General features: G+C 38.1%; 1 protein-coding gene across 1 annotated transcript in view; it reads right to left on the bottom strand.

Moving 5' to 3' along the window:
• Positions 1 to 22,936, bottom strand: part of PCNX2 (pecanex 2) — a 295,105-nt gene that overhangs the window by 171,397 nt on the left and 100,772 nt on the right. Inside the window, exons 14-15 of the mRNA XM_028104596.2 lie at positions 21,820 to 21,930; positions 20,912 to 21,003 (exon numbers count right to left, since the gene is read on the bottom strand). Coding sequence (XP_027960397.2) covers positions 20,912 to 21,003; positions 21,820 to 21,930 — 203 coding nt within the window. The remainder of the gene's footprint in view (positions 1 to 20,911; positions 21,004 to 21,819; positions 21,931 to 22,936) is intronic.

The following is a 22,936-nucleotide window of genomic DNA, read 5'->3' on the forward strand; positions in this document are numbered from 1 at the left end:
AATCACAGCCCATCATACTCACAGGTCCCACCTACACTCAGGGGCTGGAAATTATCAAGAGTAGGCACACCAGGGGGCAGGAGTCTTGAGGCAATTTTAGAATTCTGCCCACCACACCATTTTATGAGAACGCTTGAGCTAGGTACTTTATATACATTATCAATTTAATTTCATTTACTTCTGACAACATTCATATGAGGGTAGGTATTTCTAATCCATTTTACAATTGAGAAAACAATGTGAATTAGCCATGTGCCCCTAGGCAAATAACTTAAGCACTCTGTGCTTCACATTTATGGCTGGAATATAGAAATGCTATTATCTTCCTCATGTATTACATAGAGCTATAATAAAGGGCAAATGAGAAAACGCTTGGGAAATTATTTCAAAAATTAAGTCCCGTAGACCTGCAAGGTATCATATATGCCTGTGAATTGTTCTTTGGGCTAGAAAATATATTTACATTTCAAATGTGCTGAAGAGGATGGCACAGAAGTAAGCCTAAAAAGATACAAGATCTGGGATCTGGGATGTGTGATGTCGAGTGAGGAACTTGATCTCTCGCTGGACCCACATTTTCTCATATTAAATAATAAAATGAAGGGGCTGAACTAGAGGATATCTAAGGTCCATTCAAAATTAAAACTATTCTAGAACTCTGAGTTTGTTTTACATCTACAATTGGATTTTAAATCCTGAACACAGGGGAAATGTCATTGTTTTAGCTGCAACCCTGTGGTACCTAGAAAAATATGGCAAAACCTCTCCCACAAGCAGTTGTTAATGATGCTAGGAAACATTAAATTATAATAATGTGCCTCAACCTCTGGGTCCCCTTGCCATCAATAAAATAGAATCTCCTTGTAAGGGATAATAAGAAAAACCAGAAATCATGGTTTATCCAGACATATAGAAAACCCAGCTAATTAACTACTGAGCCATTTCTCCAGGGAGCAAATATTCTGGTTGTTTCTGCATATCACTGTCAAATATTTAATTCAACGAAGAGTGCATTTCTATGTTACTTGCTACCATGTTGGATGATTCAAAGAGAATATGAAATTAAAGAAGGAATCAAATTTTTCCCCTAATTAATATTCCAGAAAGCAAAATTAATTCACACTCCCTCAATCTCCTTCTATCAAATGAGGATAATAAAAATCAAGGGCATAAATATACACCAAGACCCATATAAAGAAATATAGCTCTGGCAAGGCAGGTGACATGCTAAAACTGTTCATGAGAGCTCATCAATCCATCATGGTGTAGCAGAGATAAAAGGGGGGCAAAATCAATTCCAGCAATGCAAAGAGTAAGCACAAAAGGCAAAAACAAAAGCATCGTTAAACAAGAAGTGGAATCACAGCTTTGGGTAAGTGTGTTAGGCTGAAGATGGGTGAACTTTTCTTTTTTTTCTGAACGACTCCCTTGCCAATTTGCTAACCACATTCTTTCAATTCACAGCCTTTAATAGGTGCTTCATTTTAAAGTGGAGAGTCAATCTGTGACCATCAGTAAACTCAAGACTTATAGATAAGAAGGGAGAAATGCAAACTGCTCTCTTTTTACCAAAAGGTCTTTTCAAAATACTGTATAGACAGAACGTTAAGATTCCATAACAAGAGATCACACGATTTATCATGAGAGATGCTTGTTCTATGCTGAGCAAGGGAAGTCAATACCTCTCTACGATGAAATAAACCTTTCCAAAGTACCCCAGTTCCACCTGGTAAAAAGCCTGTTTCCACAACTAAGTAAACCCCAGAGACTTTGGAGTGTTCATTCCCATCACACAGCTAGCAGTGTGCTTGCAAAATGGAACCTATTTACTCTGACCCAACAGTGACTTAGGCTTATAGCATGCCATCAACAGAAAGGGAAAGATAAATAAACAAAAGTCTCAGCCCAGGATCGTAAATGAATTTAATCTCTTGGGCCAGTTTTGATCCCTTGCACCATCCGGGCAGCCTGTGGCCCCATGGACCTCAGTGAGAACAATGCTGTGATCAGTTAGCAATGTCTGATATGAAAAAGTTAGGAGAAGATAAGGGGATGATAACAAATGAATCACAACTAGGTAAAAACTCAAAAACTTCTGACTTTCTGAGTGCCAGATTCTTCAATAGTTCCTGAAACCCTCCAAGAATTTTGCGGGAAAAGTCATTTGACAATTCCAGGAGTGTACATTACTTTGGATAATATTTGAACTGGTAATAATGAGCCTTCAGCATTTGTCAGATGAAAGGGGTTTTTCAGAACATAAAACTTCTCCTTTAGAAATTAATCTAAGAAGTCCAATGAGCTGTTCCTTCACAGAGAGCATTCTGAGGTTGGAAGAAGATTCTGTCTTCCATAGATTCAACCATGATTCTATTATCAATGGGTTCTTTTTCTCTATCAAAGGAGGCCTACCTGCCCAAAAGCAAGAGGCACGAGACAAATTCAACTGGTGGGATGTTTTAATCCTTTTGTTTCCATCTCCAGTGGGGCCATAAGCTTATCTACGGCACTCAACATCTTCGGGCAGATGACTTTCTGTAAGTTCCCTTCATGTAACCACTATTCTTAGGATGCACAACATGCCCACTAGCTCAAAAGCATGCGTTTTTAGCCTTACATTCAACATTTTCAGTAACTTTGCTAACTGCCCAGAGATCCAATCTCCTCTTTCATTCACCATTAGTAGGTTAATTTCCTCATCACCTCGTCCACCTGCCATGCTCATTCATTCTTAACTCTGATGAAAATGGTTCACACGCTTGACTGCATACTCTTATGGCAAAGTTCTTAGGCCAAAGACAAAATGTTTGAAGGCTGTGCTGAACAACCACCTTCTCCGACCAACTTTCCCTTTTCTGATCATCCACAGCATATCATCATCTTTGAACTGACTTTTTCTCCTTTCCTATCTCTATAGGACCTGGCCCAGTGATTTCTAAAGAAATAAATATATGCTGGCCAGCACTGGATGTGAACTTTTCAGCTCCTACACCACTTACAGAAAACTTGCATGTTCCCATTTCCATCGACCGAAGAAAATTACATGTACATCAGATGCTGTTTGTTAATCAGGGTTGCAAAGAAGGGTATAGAAGTGTGGGGTCCTGGTCAAAATGGCATTAAAAACACAGAGAACTAGCTTTCCCCCTCCCATGAAATGTCCAATAAAATAGTCAAAAAGGGAAAAGCATAAATCCTCACCAGGAACCAGAGAAGGTACCTGTGCATAAGCAATGGGCTCTAAGGAATTATGCCAGACCTCATCTTATAGAGGGGACTACATTGAAGAAAGGTTTGGGGGTCAACATATGATCCCAGCTCCCACTTTCCACTTGAGAGAGAGAGTGAGAGAGTGTAGTGTACTGGGGGAAGTAAGCAGGAAAAGATCTTGATCATCCTCTGCTGGTATCACCTAAATCAGAAGTAGGAGAGCTGGAGTTGAGGTCAGCCATGGGGCTGGGAGACCACCTGACACTTGGACTTGCACATTTGTGGACTGGCAGTATTTGCAGATCCCCACTCACTTGCAAGCAGCAAGTTTTATTTGACCAGTTCATGGGTGGGGATATTGGAGTAAAGAGCATGATGTAGAGAAGAGCATTGTCCCAGGTATTCTACAAGCACATCTACTGCTTGTGATGAAGCTTCCTGATATCACCACCTAAAACTCCATCTGCAGGACACTTGACCAGGGGAAATTATATCTGAACTAGTAGTATGTGCCTGGAACATGCTTCACTTTGCTTTCTTTTCTTCCTGTATTTTAGACCTGAGGTACCTCTGGAAACATTGTTCAGGGAGCCTTAAAATTATCTGGCAGAAATCAGAGCGATTCCTACCTGGCTATAAGACAGAGATCACAGAATCTAATGTCTACCCAAGCAGACAGGTGAAATAAATGCAATATGTGGGTTTGGTGTAAGAGAGGATGACAGGGCATGATGAGATCTGTGAGTATGGGGCAGCAGCAACTCACTATTCTGGATATGCAGACGACCACTCTCCATGTGGGGGTCCTGCAAAAGGGCAGAAATTCGGTGACCCTCTCTGCCTGCCCCCGCTCCCAGGGGAGGATCGGTGAGGGCATGCACTGCAGGTGTCTGCAGAGTTTAGCACAAACAAAAGGGAAGATGGCTTATCCCTGAGGGTTTACCGAAGAGAGAGGACCACAATCTTTCCACTCTAGGGCTGGAGATTGGGCTCGGCTATTTTTATTTTCATCCTCTAGAGAGGTGCAGAAAGCTTTCAGGGAACAAAAGCCACACAGAGCAACCAGAAGCAGCTTACACTGAGCCCAGCCCCCTGGCAAGGGGTGGTACAACTCCACCTAGATAAAAACACCTGAGAATCAGCACAGTAGGCCCCTCCCCCAGAAGACAAGCTGGAACAACAGGTGAAACCAAGTTTTCAGAGCTCACAGGACTGCAAACTCCAGGACTGGGGGGCACATAGTATATAGAATCTGAGGTTTTTCCCTCATGATCTGTATGTCTTTCAGTTTAAAATTTTGTTTTCTTTTTTTCTTTTCTCCTTTTCAACTAGTTTCTTATTAACTCTTTGTTTTTAAGTCTTTAACTTTCGGTTTTTTTACATGTACATTTTATAGATATATTCTTCATTTTTGACTTCCTTTCACTGTAATCAACTTTATTTTTGTGTGTGTATATATATATATATATATATATATATAAGTTTTGCTTTCTTTACATTTTTGGAATTTAGTGTTTTCTAACAAACAGACCAAAATATACCCAGGACAAAGTGGATCACCCTGTTTTATCCACCTGGGAGATTATATTCTCTCCCTCCCCCTTTTATTTTCCTTTTCTTTTTTGGTTTCTGACCTCTTCAGATTTGTCTAGTGTGTATTTCCCTTGGGGCATGGTTGATATTTTTTAATTTGTCCTCTCATTCATCCATTCATCTCTGGGCAAAATGACTAGGAGGAATTCACAACAAAAGAAAGAACCAGAGGTAATACACTCTGCAAAAGATCTAATGGATATGGATATAAGTAATATGTCAGAGCTGAAATTCAGGAAAATGATTATAAAGTTATTAGCTAGCCTTGAAAAAAACATAAAAGACACTAGAGAATCTTTGTGCAGAAATAAAATATGATCAGGCCAAAATTAGAAATGCTTTAACTGAGATGCAGTCTAAACTGGATGCTCTAAAAGCTAGGGCAAATGAGGCAGGAGAGTCAGTGACATAGAAGACAAGTTGATGGAAAGGAAGGAAGCTGAGGCAAAGGGAGAAAAACAACTAATGGACCATGAGGGGAGGCTTTGAGAAATCAGCGTTTCATAAAGCAAAACAACATTAGAATTATTGGGGTCCCTAAAGAAAAAGAAAGGGGGGGCAGAAAGTATATTTGAGCAAATTATAGCCGAGAACTTCCCTAATCTGGGGAAGGAAACAGCCATTCAAGTACAAGAGGTAGATAGGACTCCTCTCAGAATCAATAAAAATAGATCAACACCCTGACATATAATAGTGAAGTTTGCAAATTTCAGAGATAAAGAGAAAATCCTGAAAGCAGCTCGAGACAGGAGGTGCTTAACCTACAGAGGTAGAAATATTAGGCTGGCAGCAGATCTATCCACAGAGGCCTGGCAGGCCAGAAAGCACTGGCATGATATATTCAGGGTTCTAAATGAGAAAAACATGCAACCAAGAATACTTTATCCAGCAAGGTTGGACCCATCCACATGTTGTCTACAAGAGAATCATAGACCTAAAGACACCTCCAGAGTGAAAGTGAGGGAGTGGAGAACGATTTATCATGCTAATGGACATCAAAAGAAAGCTGGGGTAGCAATACTCATATCAGACAAATTAGATTTTAAACCAAAGACTGTAGTAAGGGATTAAGAGGGACACAAAACATACTTAAAGGGTCTATCCAACAAGAAGATCTAACAATTATAAATATTTATGCTCCTAACTTGGGAGCAGCCAATTATATAAAACAATTAATAACCAAATTAAAAAAACACACTGACAATAATACAGTAATAGTAGGGGACTTCAACAACCCACTTACAGCAATGGACAGATCATCTAAGCAGAAGATCAACAAGGAAACAAGGGCTTTGAATGACACACCAGACCAGATGGATTTCACAGATATATACAGAGCATGCCATCCTAAAGGAACAGAATACACATTCTTCTCGAGTGCGCATGGAACATTCTCCAGAATAGATCACATACTGGGTCACAATCAGGTCTCAACCAATACCAAAAATTGGGATTACTACCTGCATATTTTCAGACCACAATCCTTTGAAACTTAAACTCAATCACAAGAGGAAATTTGAAAGGAACTCAAACACTTGGAGGTTAAAGAGCATCCTACTAAAGAATGAATGGGTCAACCAGGAAATTAAAGAAGAATTTAAAAAATTCATGGAAACAAATGAAAATGAAAACACAACTGTTCAAAACCTGGGGATACAGCAAAGGTGGTTCTAAGAGGGAAGTACATAGCAATACAAGCCTTTCTCAAAAAAATTAGAAAAGTCTGAAATACACAAGTTAAACTTAAACCTAAAGGAGCTATAGAAAGAACAGCAAATAAAGCCTAAACCAAGCAGGAGAAGAGAAATAATGAAGATTAGAGCAGAAATCAATGAAATGGAAACCAGAAGAACAGTACAACAGATCAATGAAACTAGAAGCTGGTTCTTTGAAAGAATTAATGAGATCAATAAACCCCTGGCCAGACTTACCAAAAAGAAAAGAGAAAGGACCCAAATTAAAAAGTCATGAATGAAAGAGGACAGATCACAACCAACACCAAGGAAATACAAACAATTTTAAGAACATATTATGAGCAACTATATGCCAACAAATTAGGCAATCTGAAAGAAATGGATGCATTTCTGGAACCTTATAAACTGCCAAACTGAAACAGGAAGAAATAGAAAACCTGAATAGACCCAGCGTCAGCAAGGAAATCGAAGCAGTAATCAAAAATCTCCCAACAAACAAGAGTTCAGTGCCAGATGGCTTCCCAGGGGAATTCTGGGAAGAATTTAAAGAAGAACTAATGCCTATTCTTCTGAAGCTGTTTCAAAAAATAGAAACAGAAGGAAAACTTCCAAACTCGTTATATGAGGCCAGCATTACCTTGATCCCAAAACCAGACAAAGACCCCATCAAAACGGATAATTACAGACCAATATCCCTGATGAACATGGATAGCAAAATTCTCACCAAAATACTAGCCAAAAGGATCCAACAGTACATTAAAAGGATTGTTCACCATGACCAAGTGGGATTTATTCTCAGGCTGTAAGGGTGGTTCAACATTTGCCAACCAAACAACATGATACATCACATTGATAAAAAAAAGGACAAGAGGGCGCCTGGGTGGCTCAGTTGGTTAAGCAACTGCCTTCGGCTCAGGTCATGATCCTGGAGTCCCGGGATCGAGTCCCACATCGGACTCCCTGCTCAGCGGGGAGTCTGCTTCTTCCTCTGACCCTCCCCCCTCTCATGTTCTCTCTCTCTCTCTCTCATTCTCTCTCTCAAATAAATAAATAAAATCTTTAAAAAAAAGGAAAGGACAAGAACCATATGATCTTCTCAATAGATGCACAAAAAGCATTTGACAAAATAGAGCATCCTTTCTTGATTAAAACTCTCCACAGTGTAGAGATAGAGGGAACATACCTCAATATCATAAAAGCCATCTACAAAAAGCCCACAGCGAATATCATTCTCAATGGGGAAAAACTGAGAGCCTTACCCCTAAGGTCAGGAACATGGCAAGGATGTCCACTACCACCACTGTTGTTCAACATAGTACTAGAAGTCTTAGCCTCAGCAATCAGACAACAAAAAGAAATAAAAGGCATTCAAATTGGCAAAGAAGAAGTCAAACTCTCACTCTTCACAGATGACATGATACTTTATGTAGAAAACCCAAAAGACTCCACCCCAAAATTGCTAGAACTCATACAGGAATTCAGCAACATGGCAGGATATAAAATCACTGCATAGAAATCAGTTGCATTTCTATACACTAACAATGTGACTGAAGAAAGAGAAATTAAGGAATCAATCCCATTTATGATTGCACCAAAAACCACAAGATATCTAGGAATAAACCTAACCAAAGAGGCAAAGGATCTGTACTCCAAAAGCTACAGAACACTTATGAAAGAAATTGAGGAGGATACAAAGAAATGGAAAAATGTTCCATGCTCACGGATTGGAAAAAAGTCTATGCTACCCAGAGCAATCTACACATTCAATGCAATCCCTATCAAAATACTGTTGACATTTTTCACAGAGCTGGAACAAATAATCCTAAAATTTATATGGAACCAAAAAAGACCCCAAATAGCCAGAGGAATAATGTAAAAGAAAACAAAATCTGGGGTGGCATCACAATGCCAGACTTCAAGATCTATTACAAAGCTGTAGTCATCAAAACAGTATGGTACTGGCACAAAAACAGACACATAGATCAATGGAAAAGAATAGAGACCCCATAAATGGACCCTCAACGCTATGGTCAACTAATCTTCAACAAAGCAGGAAAGAATATCCAATGGAAAAAGGAGAGTTTCTTCAATAAACGCTGCTGAGAAAATTGGACAGCCATAGTAGAAGAATGAAACTGGACCATTTTCTTACACCATACACAAAAATAAACTGAAAATGGATGAAAGAACTAAATGTGAGACAGGAATCCATCAAAATCCTAGAGGAGAACACAGGCAGTAACCTCTTCAACCTTGGTCGCAGCAACTTCTTATTAGACATGTCTCCAAAGGCAAGGGAAACAAAAGCAAAAATGAACTATTGGTACTTCATCAAGATAAAAAGCTTCTACACAGCAAAGGAAACATTCGACAAAACTAAAAGACAATCCAGAGTGGGAGAAGATATTTGCAAATGGCATATCAGGTAAAGGGCTAGTATCCAAGATCTTTAAAGAACTTACAAACTCAACACCCAAAAAACAAAGAATCCACTAAAGAAATGGGTAGAAGACATGTACAGACATTTTTCCAAAGAAGACATACAAATGGCCAACAGACACATGAAAAAACACTCCACATCACTTGGCATCAGGGAAATACAAATCAAAACCTCAATGAGATACCACCTCACACCAGTCAGAATGGCTAAAATGAACAAGTCAGGAAACAACAAATGTTGGCAAGGATGCAGAGAAAGGGGAACCCTCTTGCATTGCTGGTGGGAATGCAAGCTGGTACAGCCACTCTCGAAAACAGTATGGATTTTCCTCAAAAAGTTAAAAATAGAGATACTCTATGACCCAGCAATTGTTCTACTAAGTAGAGTAGGTACAAATGTAGTGATCCAAAGGGGCACCTGCACTCCAATGTTCATAGCAGCAATGGCCACAATAGCCAAACTGTGGAAAGCCAAGATGTTCTTTGTCAGATGAATGGATAAAGAAGATGTGGTATATAAATACAATGGAATATTACTCAGCCATCAGAAAGGATGAATACTTACCATTTACATCAATGTGGATGGAACTGAAGGGTATTGTGCTATGCGAAATAAGTCAATTGAGAAAGACAAATATCATATGTTTTCACTCATATATGGAATTTAAAAAACAAAACAGAAGAGCATAGGGGAAGGGAGGGAAAACTGAATGGGAAGTCATCAGAGAGGGAGAAAAACCATGAGAGACACTGAACTATAGGAAACAAACTGAGGGTTGCTGGAGGGGAGGTGGGTGGGGGGGATGGGGTAATTGCATGATGGGCATTAAAGAGAGCACGTGATGTGATGAACACCAGATGTTATATGCAACTGATAAATTATCGAACACTCCATCTGAAACTAATGATGTACTATATGTTGGCTAATTAAATTTAAATTTACAAAAACATAATAAAGAATATTATGAGTAAATTTATGTCAATAATTAGAAAATATAGAGAAATGGACAAATTCCTTAAAGGATACAACTATTTCAATAACAGATAATCTGAATAACTCTATATTCATTGAATTTTAGTTAAAAACATTCTCATTAAGAAAACTCCACCCCCAGATGGCTTCACCTGTGAGTTTTACCAAATACTTCTTTAATGAATAATACCAATTCTATACAAACTCTTTTTGAATATAAAAGAAAAGGAAATGCTTGCCAACTCATTTTATGAGGTCATTACCCTATAACAAAACAAAAAAAGCATCACTAGGAAAGAAAACTAGAAACCTCATGATCATAGACACAGTATTTCTCAACAAAATATTAGTAAATAAAATTGAGCAATGTATAAAAAGGATAATATATCATGGCCAACTGGAGTTCATCTTTCAAATGCAAGATCAATTCAACATTCAAAAGTCACTGTAATTCATCTTGTCAACAGATTAAAAGAAAAATTAATATGATCTCAGTAGACGCAGGAAAAGCATATGGCAAATTTAATATTCATTAATGATTAAAAACTCCCAGCAAACTAGGAATCTAAGGGTAATTACTCAGTCTCAGAAAAAGGAATCTAGAAAAATCCCACAGCTAACATTACATTTCATAGTGAAAGACTGAATGTTTTTCCCCTAAAATTGGGAACAGGACAAGAATATCTGATATTGCAGTTCTAATCACATTGCTCTAGAGATTTTAGCCAGTACAATAAAGCAAGAAAAAGAAATCAGAGATATATGGGTTGGAGGAAGAAATAAAACTGTCTTTATTCACAGACAAAATGGCTATCTATATAGAAAATCCCAAAGAAGCTACAAAAAAGTTCCTAGGGTAAGTATTTAGCAAGGTTCTACTACCCTAAATATACTAAATATACAGCAATTAAGTGTATATACTATCAATGAACAATCAGCAATTTAAATTATACAACACAATATCACTTACAATAGCATGAAACACATGAAATAGTAATAAGTGTGAAAACGTGTAGTAATTGCAGGTTGAAAAGTACAAAATATTTCTGACAGAAATTAACAAAGACTCAAATAAATGAAGCAATATCATGCTCGTGGATAAGAAGATTCAATATTGTTGTATCAGTTCTCCCCATATTGTTCTATAAATTCAATATAATTTCTTTTCTACACGCTTTTGCTGTAGGAATTGACAAACACATTCTGAAACTTATACTGAAAGAAATGAGATCTATAACAGCTAAAGGTTTTTGAAAAACAAGAATCATGTTGAAACATACCATTTTATTTCAAGACTTATTACAAAGGTACAGTAATCAAAATAGTGTGGTAATGGTGTAAAGATAGACATATAGAACAACAGGATAAAATACAGTCCAGAAATAGACCCACACATATCTGGATAATTGATTTTATAAATTCTATTTTTTAGAGTTTCACAGCAAAATTTTAGGCTCACAGCAACGGTGAGTGGAAAATACAGAGAGATCCCATATACCCCTTGCACCCACAAACACACACAGCCTCCTCCACTATCAAAATCTTGCACAAACGTACTACATTTATTACAACTGAGGAACCTACATTGATAAATCATTATCACCAAAAGTCTATAGTTTACATTAGGGTTCACTCTTGGTATTGTACATTGTAAAAGTTTTGACAAATGCACAATGACAGATATCTATCATTATAGTATCATACACAGTAGTTTCACTGCCCTTACAGAGCATTTTTATCATGTTTTGCCTATTCATCCCTCCCCACTAGCTGCTGGCAACCACTGATTCTTTTATTGTCTTCAGAGTGTTGCCGTTTCCAGAATGTCATGTAGTTGAAATCTTACAATATACAGCCTTTTCAGATTAGCTTCTTTTACTTAGTAAGATGCATTTAAGATTCCTCTATATTGTTTCATGGCTTGATATCTCATTTTGAGGAAAGTGAATAATACTCCATTTTCTGAATTTGTTTATCCATTCACCTACTGTAGGACATCTTGATTGTACCCAAGTTTTGGCAATTATTAATGAAGCTTCTCTAAACATCTGTGTACAGGTTTGTGCACAAACTTAGCTTTCTAATTCTTTGGGTAAATACCAAGGAGCACAATTGCTGGACTGTATGATACAAGTATGTTTATTCTGAAAGAGAGTGCTAAACTCTTTTCCAAAATGGCTATATGATTTTGCATCCCCACTAGAATGAATCAGAGTTCCTGTTGCTGCACATCCTTGCCTGCATTTGGTGTTGTCAGTGTTCCAGATCTGTGCTATTCTGATAGCTGTGTAGTAGTATCTTATTATTTTAATTTGCAATTCCTTAATGACATATGATGCTGGGCATATTTTCATATGCTTATATTTGCCATCTGTACCTCTTCATCAGTGAGGTGTCTGTTCAGGCTTTTGTCCATTTAGTCAAGTTATTTTTCTTATTGTAATTTTTAAGAGTTATTTATATATTTTGAATAACCATATCAGATAGGATTTTTGCAAATATTCTCTCTCAGTGTGTAGCTTGTCCTTTCATTCTCTTTAGAGTGTCATTCACAGAGCACAAATTTTTAATTTTAATGAAATCCAGCTTATCAATTCTTTCTTTCATGAATTGTGCCTTTAATGCTCATCTAAAAAGTCATCGGCATACCAATGTCATCTAGTTTTTCTCCTATGTTATCTTCTAGGAGTTTTATAGTTTTGCATTTTACATTTAAATCTATTATGCATTCTGAGATAATCTATGAGAGAATGCAAGGTCTGTGTCTAGATTCATTTTTTCATGTGGATGTCCAGTTGTTCTAGCACCATTTGTTGAAAAGACTCTTTGATCCATTGTAATGTTTTTTCTCCTTTGTCAAAGATAAGTTGACTATATTTATGTGGATCTATTTCTGGGCTCTTTGCACTATACCACTGATTTGTCTATTCTTTCATCAATAATACACTATCTTGACTATAATATTTTTATAGTAAGACTTGATGTTGGGTACTATCAGTCCTCCAACTTTATTCTCCTTCAATAGTGAGTTGGCCATTTTAGGTCTTGTCTCTCCATATAAACTTTAGAATCAGTTTGTCAATATCCACAAAATAACTTGCTGGGATTCTGATTGAAATTACATTGAATCTGTTGATTAAGTCAGGAAGAACTGACATCTTGACAATATTGATTGTTCCTATCCATAAGCAAGAAATACCTCTCCATTTGTTTAATTATTTGATATTGTTCATTAGAGTTTTGTGGTTCTCATATAGATTGTGCACATATTTTGTCAGATTTATACTTAAGTATTTCACTTTAGGAGGTGCTAATGTAAATGGTACTTTTAGTTTCAAATTCCACTTGTTCATTGCTGGTATATAGGGAAGTGATTAACTTTCGTATATTAACCTCATATCCTCCAATGTTGCTAAATCACTTGTTAATTCTGGGGGAGGTTGGTCAATTTTTGAATTTTCTATATAGAAAACCATGACATCTGTGAAGAGATGGTTTTAATTTCTTCCTTGCCCCTCAGTGTATCTTTATTTCCTTTTCTTTTCTGATTGCATTAGGCAGGACCTCCAATATGCTGAAAAGGAGTAGTGAGAGGACATCCTTACCATCTTTCTGAAATTAGTGGGAAAACTCCTAGTTTCTCACCATGATGATGTGAGGTGTAGGTTTTTTGTACAAGTTCTTTATCAAGTTAAGGTAGTTCCCCTCTATTTCTAGTTTGCCAGTTTTTGTCATGAATCGGTGCTGGATGTTTTCAAACTTTTTTTTTTTTGTATCTATTGATATGATCATGTGATTTTCCTTCTTTAGCCTGTTGATGTGATGAATTACATTAATTGATTTTTGAATATTGAGCAAGCCTTGCATATCTCAAATAAATTCCATTTGGTCATGGTATATAATTTTTTTTATACATTGTTGGATTTGACTGGGTAATACTTTGTTGAGGACTTTTGCATATATTCATGGTATTGACCTGTAGTTTTCTTTTCGTGTAATGTCTTTGTCTGGCTTTAGTGTCAGGGTAATTCTGACCTCATAGAACATGCAAAAAGTATTCCTTCCACCTCTACCTTCTAAAATCAGTTGCCGAGAATTGGTACAATTTCATCCCTAAATGTTTAGTAGAATCATGAGTGAACCTATCTAAGCCTGGTGTTTTTGTTTTGGAAATTTGTTCATTATTGATTCAATTTCTTTAATATATGCAAGCCTAATCAGATAGGGCTTTTCTTCTTCTGTGAGTTTTTGGTAGATTATGTCTTCCTAGAAATTGGTCCATTTCATCCAAGTTATCAAAGTTGTGGGTATAGAGTTATTCACAATACTCCTTTACTATCCTTTAATGTCCATGGAATCTATAGTAATATTCCCTCATTTCTTTCTTTAATTAGTAATTTGCATCTCCTCTCTTTTTTTCTTAGTTGGCCTGGCTACAGGCTTATTGACTTTATTGATCTTTTTCAAAAACCAGTTCTTTGTTTTGTAGATTTTCTCTATCAGTTTCTGTTTTTCAACGTCCTGATTTTTTTCTAATTTTTATTAGTTATTTTCTTTTGTTTACTTCAGAATTAATTTGCTCTTCTTTTTCTAGTTTTCTAAGGTGGAATTTTAGATTAATGATTTTACATCTTTCTTCTTTTCCAATATATGCATTCCATGTTATATTTTCCCTCTAAGCATTGCTTTGGCTCAATCCTACTTGTTTTGATAAATTGTATTTTCATTATCATTTAGTTCAAAATATTGTTTAAATTCTTCTTGAGATTTCTTCTTTGACCTATGTGTTACTTAGAAATGTGTTGTTTAATCTCCATATATTTGGGGATTTTTCATTCCACTGTGGTCTGAGAGCAGACCCTGTATGCTTTCTATTCTTTTAAATTTGCTAATATATGTTTTATGGCCTAGAATGTGGTCTCTCTTAGTGAATGTTCCATGTGAGTTTGAGAAGAATGTGTATTCTGCTGTTGTTCGATGAAGTAGTCTACATGTGTCAATACATTCAGTTGAAAAATGATGCTGTAGAGTCCAACTATGCCCTTTCTTATTTTCTGCCTGCTGAATCTGTACTTTTCTGATAGTGAGGTGTTAAAGTCTCCAACTGTGATAGTGGATTCGTCTTTTTCTCCTTGCAATTTTATCAGTTTCCCCTTCACATATTTTGATGCTCTGTTGTTAGATACATACACATTAAGGACTGTTATTTCTTCTTGGAAAATTAATCCTTTTAATATTATGTAATGCTACTCTTTATCTCTGAAAATTTCCCTTACTCTGAAGTCTGCTCTATTGCTCTGAAGTCTGAAATTAATATAGCTATTCTTGCTTTCTTTCGATTAATTTTAGCATGGTATATATTTCTCCATCCATTTACTTTTAAGATATATATGTCTGTATATCTAAAGTGGGTTTCTGGTGGACAATATATAACGGGGTCTTGTTCTTTGATCCTCTCTGACAATCTCTGCCTTTCACTTGGTATATTTGCAACACTGATGTGTACAGTGATTATTGATATAGTTTGATAAATATCTGCTATGTTTGTTACTGCTATTTATTCCTTGCTCTTGTTCTTTGTTCCTATTTTTGTCTTCCACTCTTTTTCTGCCTTTTGTGGTTTTAATTGATTTTATATGATTTCATTTTCTCTCCTTATTAACACATCAGTTATAGTTTTTTAAAAACATTTTTAATGGCTGCCTTAGAGTATGTAATATATGTTTATAGTTAAGTCAAGTCCACTTTCAAATAAAACTATACCACTTTATAGGTAGTGTATCTCACAATAACTATATACTTATATTTATTTGAATACATGGTTGCAATAAGAATAGAAAAATGAAAGTGTTTATTTAACCTTCACTTATTCCTTCTCTGATAATCTTCCCTTCTTTATGTAATTGTGAGTGTCAGATCGACACTATTCTCCTTTCCCTGAAGAACTTCTTTTAACATTTCTTGTAAGGCAGGTCTACTGGCAACAAATCTCCTTCATTATTTCTGAAGGACAATTTTTCAGGGTACAGAATTATAGGTTGGTGGAATTTTTTTTTTTTTTGTCTTAACATAAATTTTGTTTTAAGCAACATAAATTTATTTCTCACAGTTCTGAAGTCTGGAGGTCAGAGATTATGGTGCCCCAATTGGTCAGATGCTGGTACGGGCTCTCTTCCTGGTTTGCAAAAGGTCACATGCTCTGTGTCTTTACACAGCAGTGACAGAATGAGCTCTGGTGTCTCTTTCCCATCTTACAAGGGCACTAATCCCATCATGAGGGCCCCACCCTCATGACCTCATCTAAACAAAATTATCTACCAAAGGCCCATCTCTAAATACCATCCCATTGGGGATTAGGGTTTCAACATATGAAATTGGGGAAACAATTCAGTCCATTGCAGTTCCCGAGGAGAAGTCAGACACAATTTTTATCTTTGCTTCTCTAAGTTAAGGTAGGGATATTTATTTCCTCTGTTTTCTTTCAAGATGTTTTCTTTACCTTTGATTTTTAGTATTTTGAATGATATGCACTGGTTTAGTTTTTGTTATTGTTGTTTTTTAATTCATCCTGGTTGGGGTTTTTTGAGCTTCCTGAATCTGTGGTTTGGTGTCTGATATTAATTTGGGGAAAATCTTAGTCATTAGTACTTCAAGTATTTTTTCTGCTCCTTTTTCTCTTCTCCTTCTGGTATTTTCATTACACATATGTCACACCTTTTGTAGTTGTCCCACGGTCCTTGGATATTTTGTTTCTTCAGTCTTTTTCTCTTGGCTTTTTCATTTTGGAAGTTTCTACTGACACCACCTTAAGCTCAGAGATTCTTTCTCCGGCTGTGTCCATCAAAGGCCTTCTTCATTTCTGTTACAGTGTTTTGTTTTTGTTTTTGTTTTTTAATTGCTAGTATTTCCTTTTGGCTCTTCCTTAAAATTTCCATCTTTCTGCTTACATTGCCCATCTGTTCTTACAGGCTATCTACTTAATTCATTAGAATCATATTATTAGTTATTATCAATTTTCAATTGTCAATTATCAATATTCAATATTATCAATTATTAATCATAATTGTTTTAAATTTCCAAACTGATAATTCCAACATCCCTGCCATATCTAAATCTGATTCTGATGCTTGTTCTATCCCTTCAAACTGTGTTTTATGCCTTTAATATGCTTTGCAATTTTTTACTACTGGGTAAAAGGAACTGTGGTAAACCAGCCTTTACTGATGTGGTGTTAAGGTGTATGGGGAGAAGTATTCTATAGTCCTATGATCACTTCTTAGTCTTTTAGTGACCCTGTGCCTCTGGACCATGAACTTCATGTTTCTGAATCCCGTCCCCATCTTAGATGGGACAGAATGGCCAGAATGGGTTGGATTGGAGTTGGTATTTCCTTTTGCCTACATGGAAGGCTAGAGCCAACTGGAGTTTGGCATTTCCCTTCCTCCAAGTCAGTTAGGCTCTGAAAAAATCCGAGTAGTTCAGGCTGTGGTGAAATCTTGAGGTCAGGCCTTGTTAAGAAGAAGAGAATAATGCTCTGATATATTTCAAAACGTTTCCTCTTACCCTCCACCTGCTGAAAGCAAGAGGGGATTTTTCTCTGATATTCACTGGGAGAACCTGTTCAAGCTCCTGGAGGTAAAACCCACAGAAAGTGTGGGCTCTCTCTGATGACTGGGTCCCCCCTGGAGATATTAACTCACAGACTTGCCCACACTGAGCCTTCAACAATTCCTCGATGACAGTTCAGGTTTTCCTGCCCTGGGACTCATTCCCACAGAGGTTTCTGCTCCTGGGTTCCGGTTCCAGTGGGATGTGATTCCCTGCATCTACCTGTCCGTCTTTCCAATTTTGGAAGCAGCAACTTGCTTGCTTCTTGCCTTCTCTGATGGATTTAAAAAGAGTTGTTGGTTCTTTAGTTTGTTCAGCTATTTACTTATTGTTAGGATGGAGTTACAACTTCTAAACTCCTTACATACTGGACCAGAAACTAGAAGCCGGTAATTGTTTTTTCACAAAGATTCCAAGGTAATTCAATGGGGAAAGGTTATTCTTTTCAACAGTTGTGCTAGTGAATCTCAATCTTTACCTCTTCTCATACATAAAAATCAACTCAAACTGGATCACAGATCTAAACGTAAGAGCTACAACTATCAAACTTCTAGGAAAAAATATTTGTGACCTCGTGTTAGGTAAATATTTTTTAGATAGGACATAAAAAGTACAAACCATAAAATAAATAATTGACAAATTGGATTTCCTTATAATTAAACACTTGTGCTCTTTGAAAAATGCTGTTAATGAAATGGATAGACGAGCCACAAACTAGAAAAAAATATATGTGCATATATATTTGATAAAAGACTTGCATTCAGAACATGTAAAAAATTCTTATATCTCAATAAGAACATGTAATGCAATTTTTTAATGAGCAAAAGACTTTAACATATTTTTCACCAATGAAGATAACATAAGCAGCAAGCGAGCACATGAAGCCTACTTGACAGCATTCATTATTAGAGAAATGCAAATTATAACTACAATTAGACACTAGTTCATACTAGAAGGAGTACTATTTTTAAGAACTATTAAAATATTAAGTGCTAGAAAGAATCTGGAACACTTGGAAATCTCAAAGATTATGAGGGGATCAAAAATGGCACACTTTGAAGAACAGTTTGGCAGTTTCTTAAAAAGTTAAATATTAACTAACCATTTGACCCATCAATACCACTCCTGGGTATTTACTATGTATAAATAAAAACACATATCCACACTAATACCTATAAGCAAATGTTTATAGAAAATGTGGTATTTACACGTGATGGAATATTATTTAGCCATAGAAAGAATGAAATCTTGCCATTTGCAATGACATGGATGGAGCTAGGAGTATAATGCTAAGGGAAATAAGTCACTCTTATATAGAATTTAAGAAACAAAACAAACAGGGAAAAAGAGAAAGAAACAAAACAAAAAGGGAAAAAGAAAGAGAGAGAGATAAACCAGAAACAGACTCCTAACTATAGAGAACACACTGATGGTTACTAGAGAGCAGGTGGGGGGGGGGGGATGGGTGAAACAGGTGCTGGGGATTAAGGAGTGCACCCGTTGTGATGAGCACCAGGTGTTGTACGGAAGTGTTGAATCACTGTCTTGTACACCTGAAACTAATATAATAGTGTATGTTAACTAACTGGAATTAAACCAAAACAAAACAAAAACCTTCAAAAATACTTCTATCTTTAAAAAATTTTAAAGTAAAAAATGAAAAGGGGATGAAATATAAATATGTAAACAAACTCTGTAACACAACAGAGTAAGTACTATACAAGGGGCCCTGCAAGTAAGAGCCTGTGACCCCAAAATTTTATACGCAGCTGTTTTACCAAAAGGCAGTAGAAAGAGGTCCTCAGAAGTGCAAGGACTCAAAAAAGAACTACCCAAGTACTTTTCCTGAATAAAATACCTGGGGTCCTGTGACAGAATAAAGAAATGCATGCAAAAAAAAGAACATCGATTCATTATGTAACTGTTGTTCTGCACGATAGGATAAATGTGGCGACAGGGTCACCAACAGCACCTAAATTACCTTTGTGTATTAGAAGAGGGAATCTTCATCTTCCTCCCCCTTTCTTTCTCCAAAGGAAAACATCTATGCAAAGGATGGGAGGAGTGAAGGAGGAAATCACGCTGTGGATGATCACAGAGAGCTTCCGTGGGAGACAATCATATTGCACTCCTTCCTTTGCACAATGGGAAACAATTATCTTCCTGCCACCCACAACCATGCGTTTAATAGGATTTTAAGGAACTCTTCTTAAGAAGTTAGCTAAGAAGTGTCATTGGATAGATATTAAAAACCCTTTGGAACGTGCCTTATTTTTATTTGCTTTTTTTATGTTTGATTTTTATTTTATCTAAGAGGTATCTGTTGTTTAAAACAGTAAATGTAGGATGTTCATCAACTCAAGAAATATGTGTAATATTAACTAATGTTTTTCCCGAATGGAGATGCCCCTGACAACATTATGGGTGTTACTGCCTTCAGACATTACGGAAACTACAGTTCTATGACACTGAAAATGAGCAGGAGTGTCCCCTGCCTACAGCACCTCATGGCCCAAATGCCTGCTTCCTGAAGGCAATGCCTTCCAGCTATTTCTTCTGCCCCTATGACCCTCCCTATTTCCAAGTAACGTGCTTGTTTTGTTATTTCTTGACTTTTTCCAATTTTAGATATTATTTGCCGACTTTCCAGTACAGAAGACAAGATTAAGATGGTCCCAACGCTCACACTCATACACACTCACACACAAACACACACCCACACCCACACACTCCCCTGTTCTTCCATTATAGATGTAAGCGTTATTCAGAGCACCATAAATGCAAACTGTTATTCACAGCTGAGCCACACGTGCACAATCGTTACCTTTCTTTTCGGACACAACTTTTGTGTTTTCCCAAAGTTAAACTCTAAAGTTTACTTTAGAGTTTACTTTAACGCTCATCTTGTTTTTTCATCCTCTCGGGCCTCCGCTGCTGCCAGCCTAAGCTTCAACTTTCTCCATCTGGACAAATTGACGGGCCATCTGTTTTCTAGATTTTAAAATTTTGTTGCTATCATATCCTCTCCTGTCCTCTGTCCACAAAGCTTCAGGCAATTTTATCTCTTTCCCATCTTTTGAGCGACATTCCAGAAAGCAGAGAAGGTAAACACACAGGTCCCATTGACCACCGTGCTCAGCAGAGGCCCCTGCAGGGTCAGTAATGATGCCGAGAGACACGTGTGGAGGGGGGGGGGGTCAGTGCTCCCTGGCAAATCAGATAGCGTAAGGGGTCTTCCAATACCACCGAGGCGCCACCCGCCAGGCCCTGCTCTTCCTGATGCGCTCAGATCCCACTTCTTTTGTAATTAGAGGAAAATATCTGTTCACTTAAACCACCAGTCGATTTAATGGATGCAAGGAGAAGGGAGAAGGCCCTCGGGCCTCACACCTACCTTCACGGCGCTGAAGCAGAATGCGTGGAGCAGGCCAGTGGCCGCGGCACTCCGGGCCACGCTGTAAATAGCCGATGTCATCCCACAAACAGCTGCAACACAAACACCAACAGTCTCACAATCAATACATGGAAGAAAGTGCAAAGACAAGGTTGTAGCTTTCAAGGGCAAAATGCCTGCCAAAGGGGCAAAGAATACCTCTATAGGATCAGTCAAAAGCACCAGATGACTTAATACAAAAAAAAAAGAGAGAGAGAGACTGACCATTTACTAAAACTTCTGGAGGAAAGCACTGAAAAGGAATTTTTGGCAACATTCTTAGAAGACTGTGTGAACATGTCCAGCGTGGAGATATGGAGACCTCCTTACTGTCAATTGAGAGTTGCTGGCCGAAATAAACATCACAGATGAAGGTTTCTGCAGAAGAAAGGGGAGCTAGACAGAGAGAGAGCGATCTAACAAACAAGCAGTGCTTGGTGTGTGTGTGTGTGTGTGTGTGTGTGTCTGTGTGTGTCTGTGACTGTGTGTTTGTGTGTGTGAGTGTGTATGCGAGTGAGTGTGTGATGAGGCGGGAACAGCACTGGATCACCAGCTATGCTGTGGCGCTTTATGTACAATTTCATTTCATTCTTACAGCGACTCTGTGAGATACACGTGTTTATTTCCATTTAGAGAAGAGTAAACTTTAGAGTTCCAGGTAAGGATAAGGTGAGGTTTTAGCCACCATGGTGGGAATCTAAGGTGCTATGTCAAGGGAGGGTCCACACAGGGGGACCCCTGTCTGTCCAGGTGCACACAAGAAATAGTGTTCAGGACAAGGAAACCGAGCTGTCCAGGCTCTCATTCCATTCAGTCCTTATCAAAACTTTAGGCTCCTTTGCAGGAAGAGTAGGATGTAGACGACTTACCAGAACCTCCAAAAAACAGCATGTCAATTTGTTCCAAAAAATAAATGCAGAAAGTGTTGATCTGCGGGAAGAGCCCAAGGAGGGAGATTGCAGGGAAGCAATATAAAAATACTGGAAATGAACAGACAAAATGGACAGTAAGTGTGCGGCCGCTGGTCCCCAGGTCCCCGAGGCAATCCTGCCTGCTCCCCTTCCAGCTCTCAGCCACCCCCCTGCCCGCGTCCTGGAGGCAATACTGGACTCCTCGCACCCACAGGAGGAAGGTCTGCAGGCCAAGTGGAAATGTGCCCTTGGAAGTAACAAGGGGCTGCGTCTGAGGAAGAGGCCCGAGCAAAGAACACAGGCGAGCCCAGGACCGAGCAGAGACCTAGGATGGTGAAGGAGACAGTGGACCAGTCCGCAGTGTGCAAGAGTAGGCTTGCCCTTGAGGGGCATGAGGGTGGGGGAAAGAAACTGGGAAAGTCCAGGAATAGGTAAAGCTAAAGGCAACAGGTATGCAGATCTCTCCCTGCACGGAGGTGGGGGGTGTAAAAATGGGAGCCAGGGGCTCCTCATTTTGTGCTGCTGTCACCAGGAGCACTTGAGGTGCTGAGAGTCGCCACACCTGAACGCCGCCTGCAAATTCAAGTTCAGTGGGAACTCCAGGTTTGCAGGTGAACAGGGGAGGGTGGTGATTAAGAAACCACACACAGTGACAGTGGGACAATGAAGGGCCTGACTTCCTGGGACTGGAGCATCTGAGACATGAAGGCAACCCTGCCTGACCAGAGGAAGACTGTGCCCCCTCCCCAAATCTGGAACAGTGCAACTCAATAAGACATCCACACACCAGGATTCCACATTTCAGAGATCATTTGTTAGAGGAAATTGGACGTGCTAGAGCTGCATTTTACAGCTCTGTCTCTCCCTCAAGTCTATGTAAGTTGGATTTCATAGAAACCCAGAAAACTGCCATTCCTTCTGCTGTATCTGTCTTCTGTCTCAGTTTATTGAGGAGAATGTCAATGAAGTTTGATCCTGGCAAGCCCTAATAAAACTAAGGAAATTTGATTTGAAATCCCATATGCCTGAACTTTGAACCGTGTGCTACCACTGTACATAGACCACAGTCGACAGT

The sequence above is a fragment of the Eumetopias jubatus genome, unplaced genomic scaffold, assembly GCF_037043125.1.
Source record: "Eumetopias jubatus isolate StellerSeaLion01/CBP00866 unplaced genomic scaffold, mEumJub1_p1.0 scaffold_17, whole genome shotgun sequence".
Lineage (NCBI taxonomy): Eukaryota > Metazoa > Chordata > Mammalia > Carnivora > Otariidae > Eumetopias > Eumetopias jubatus.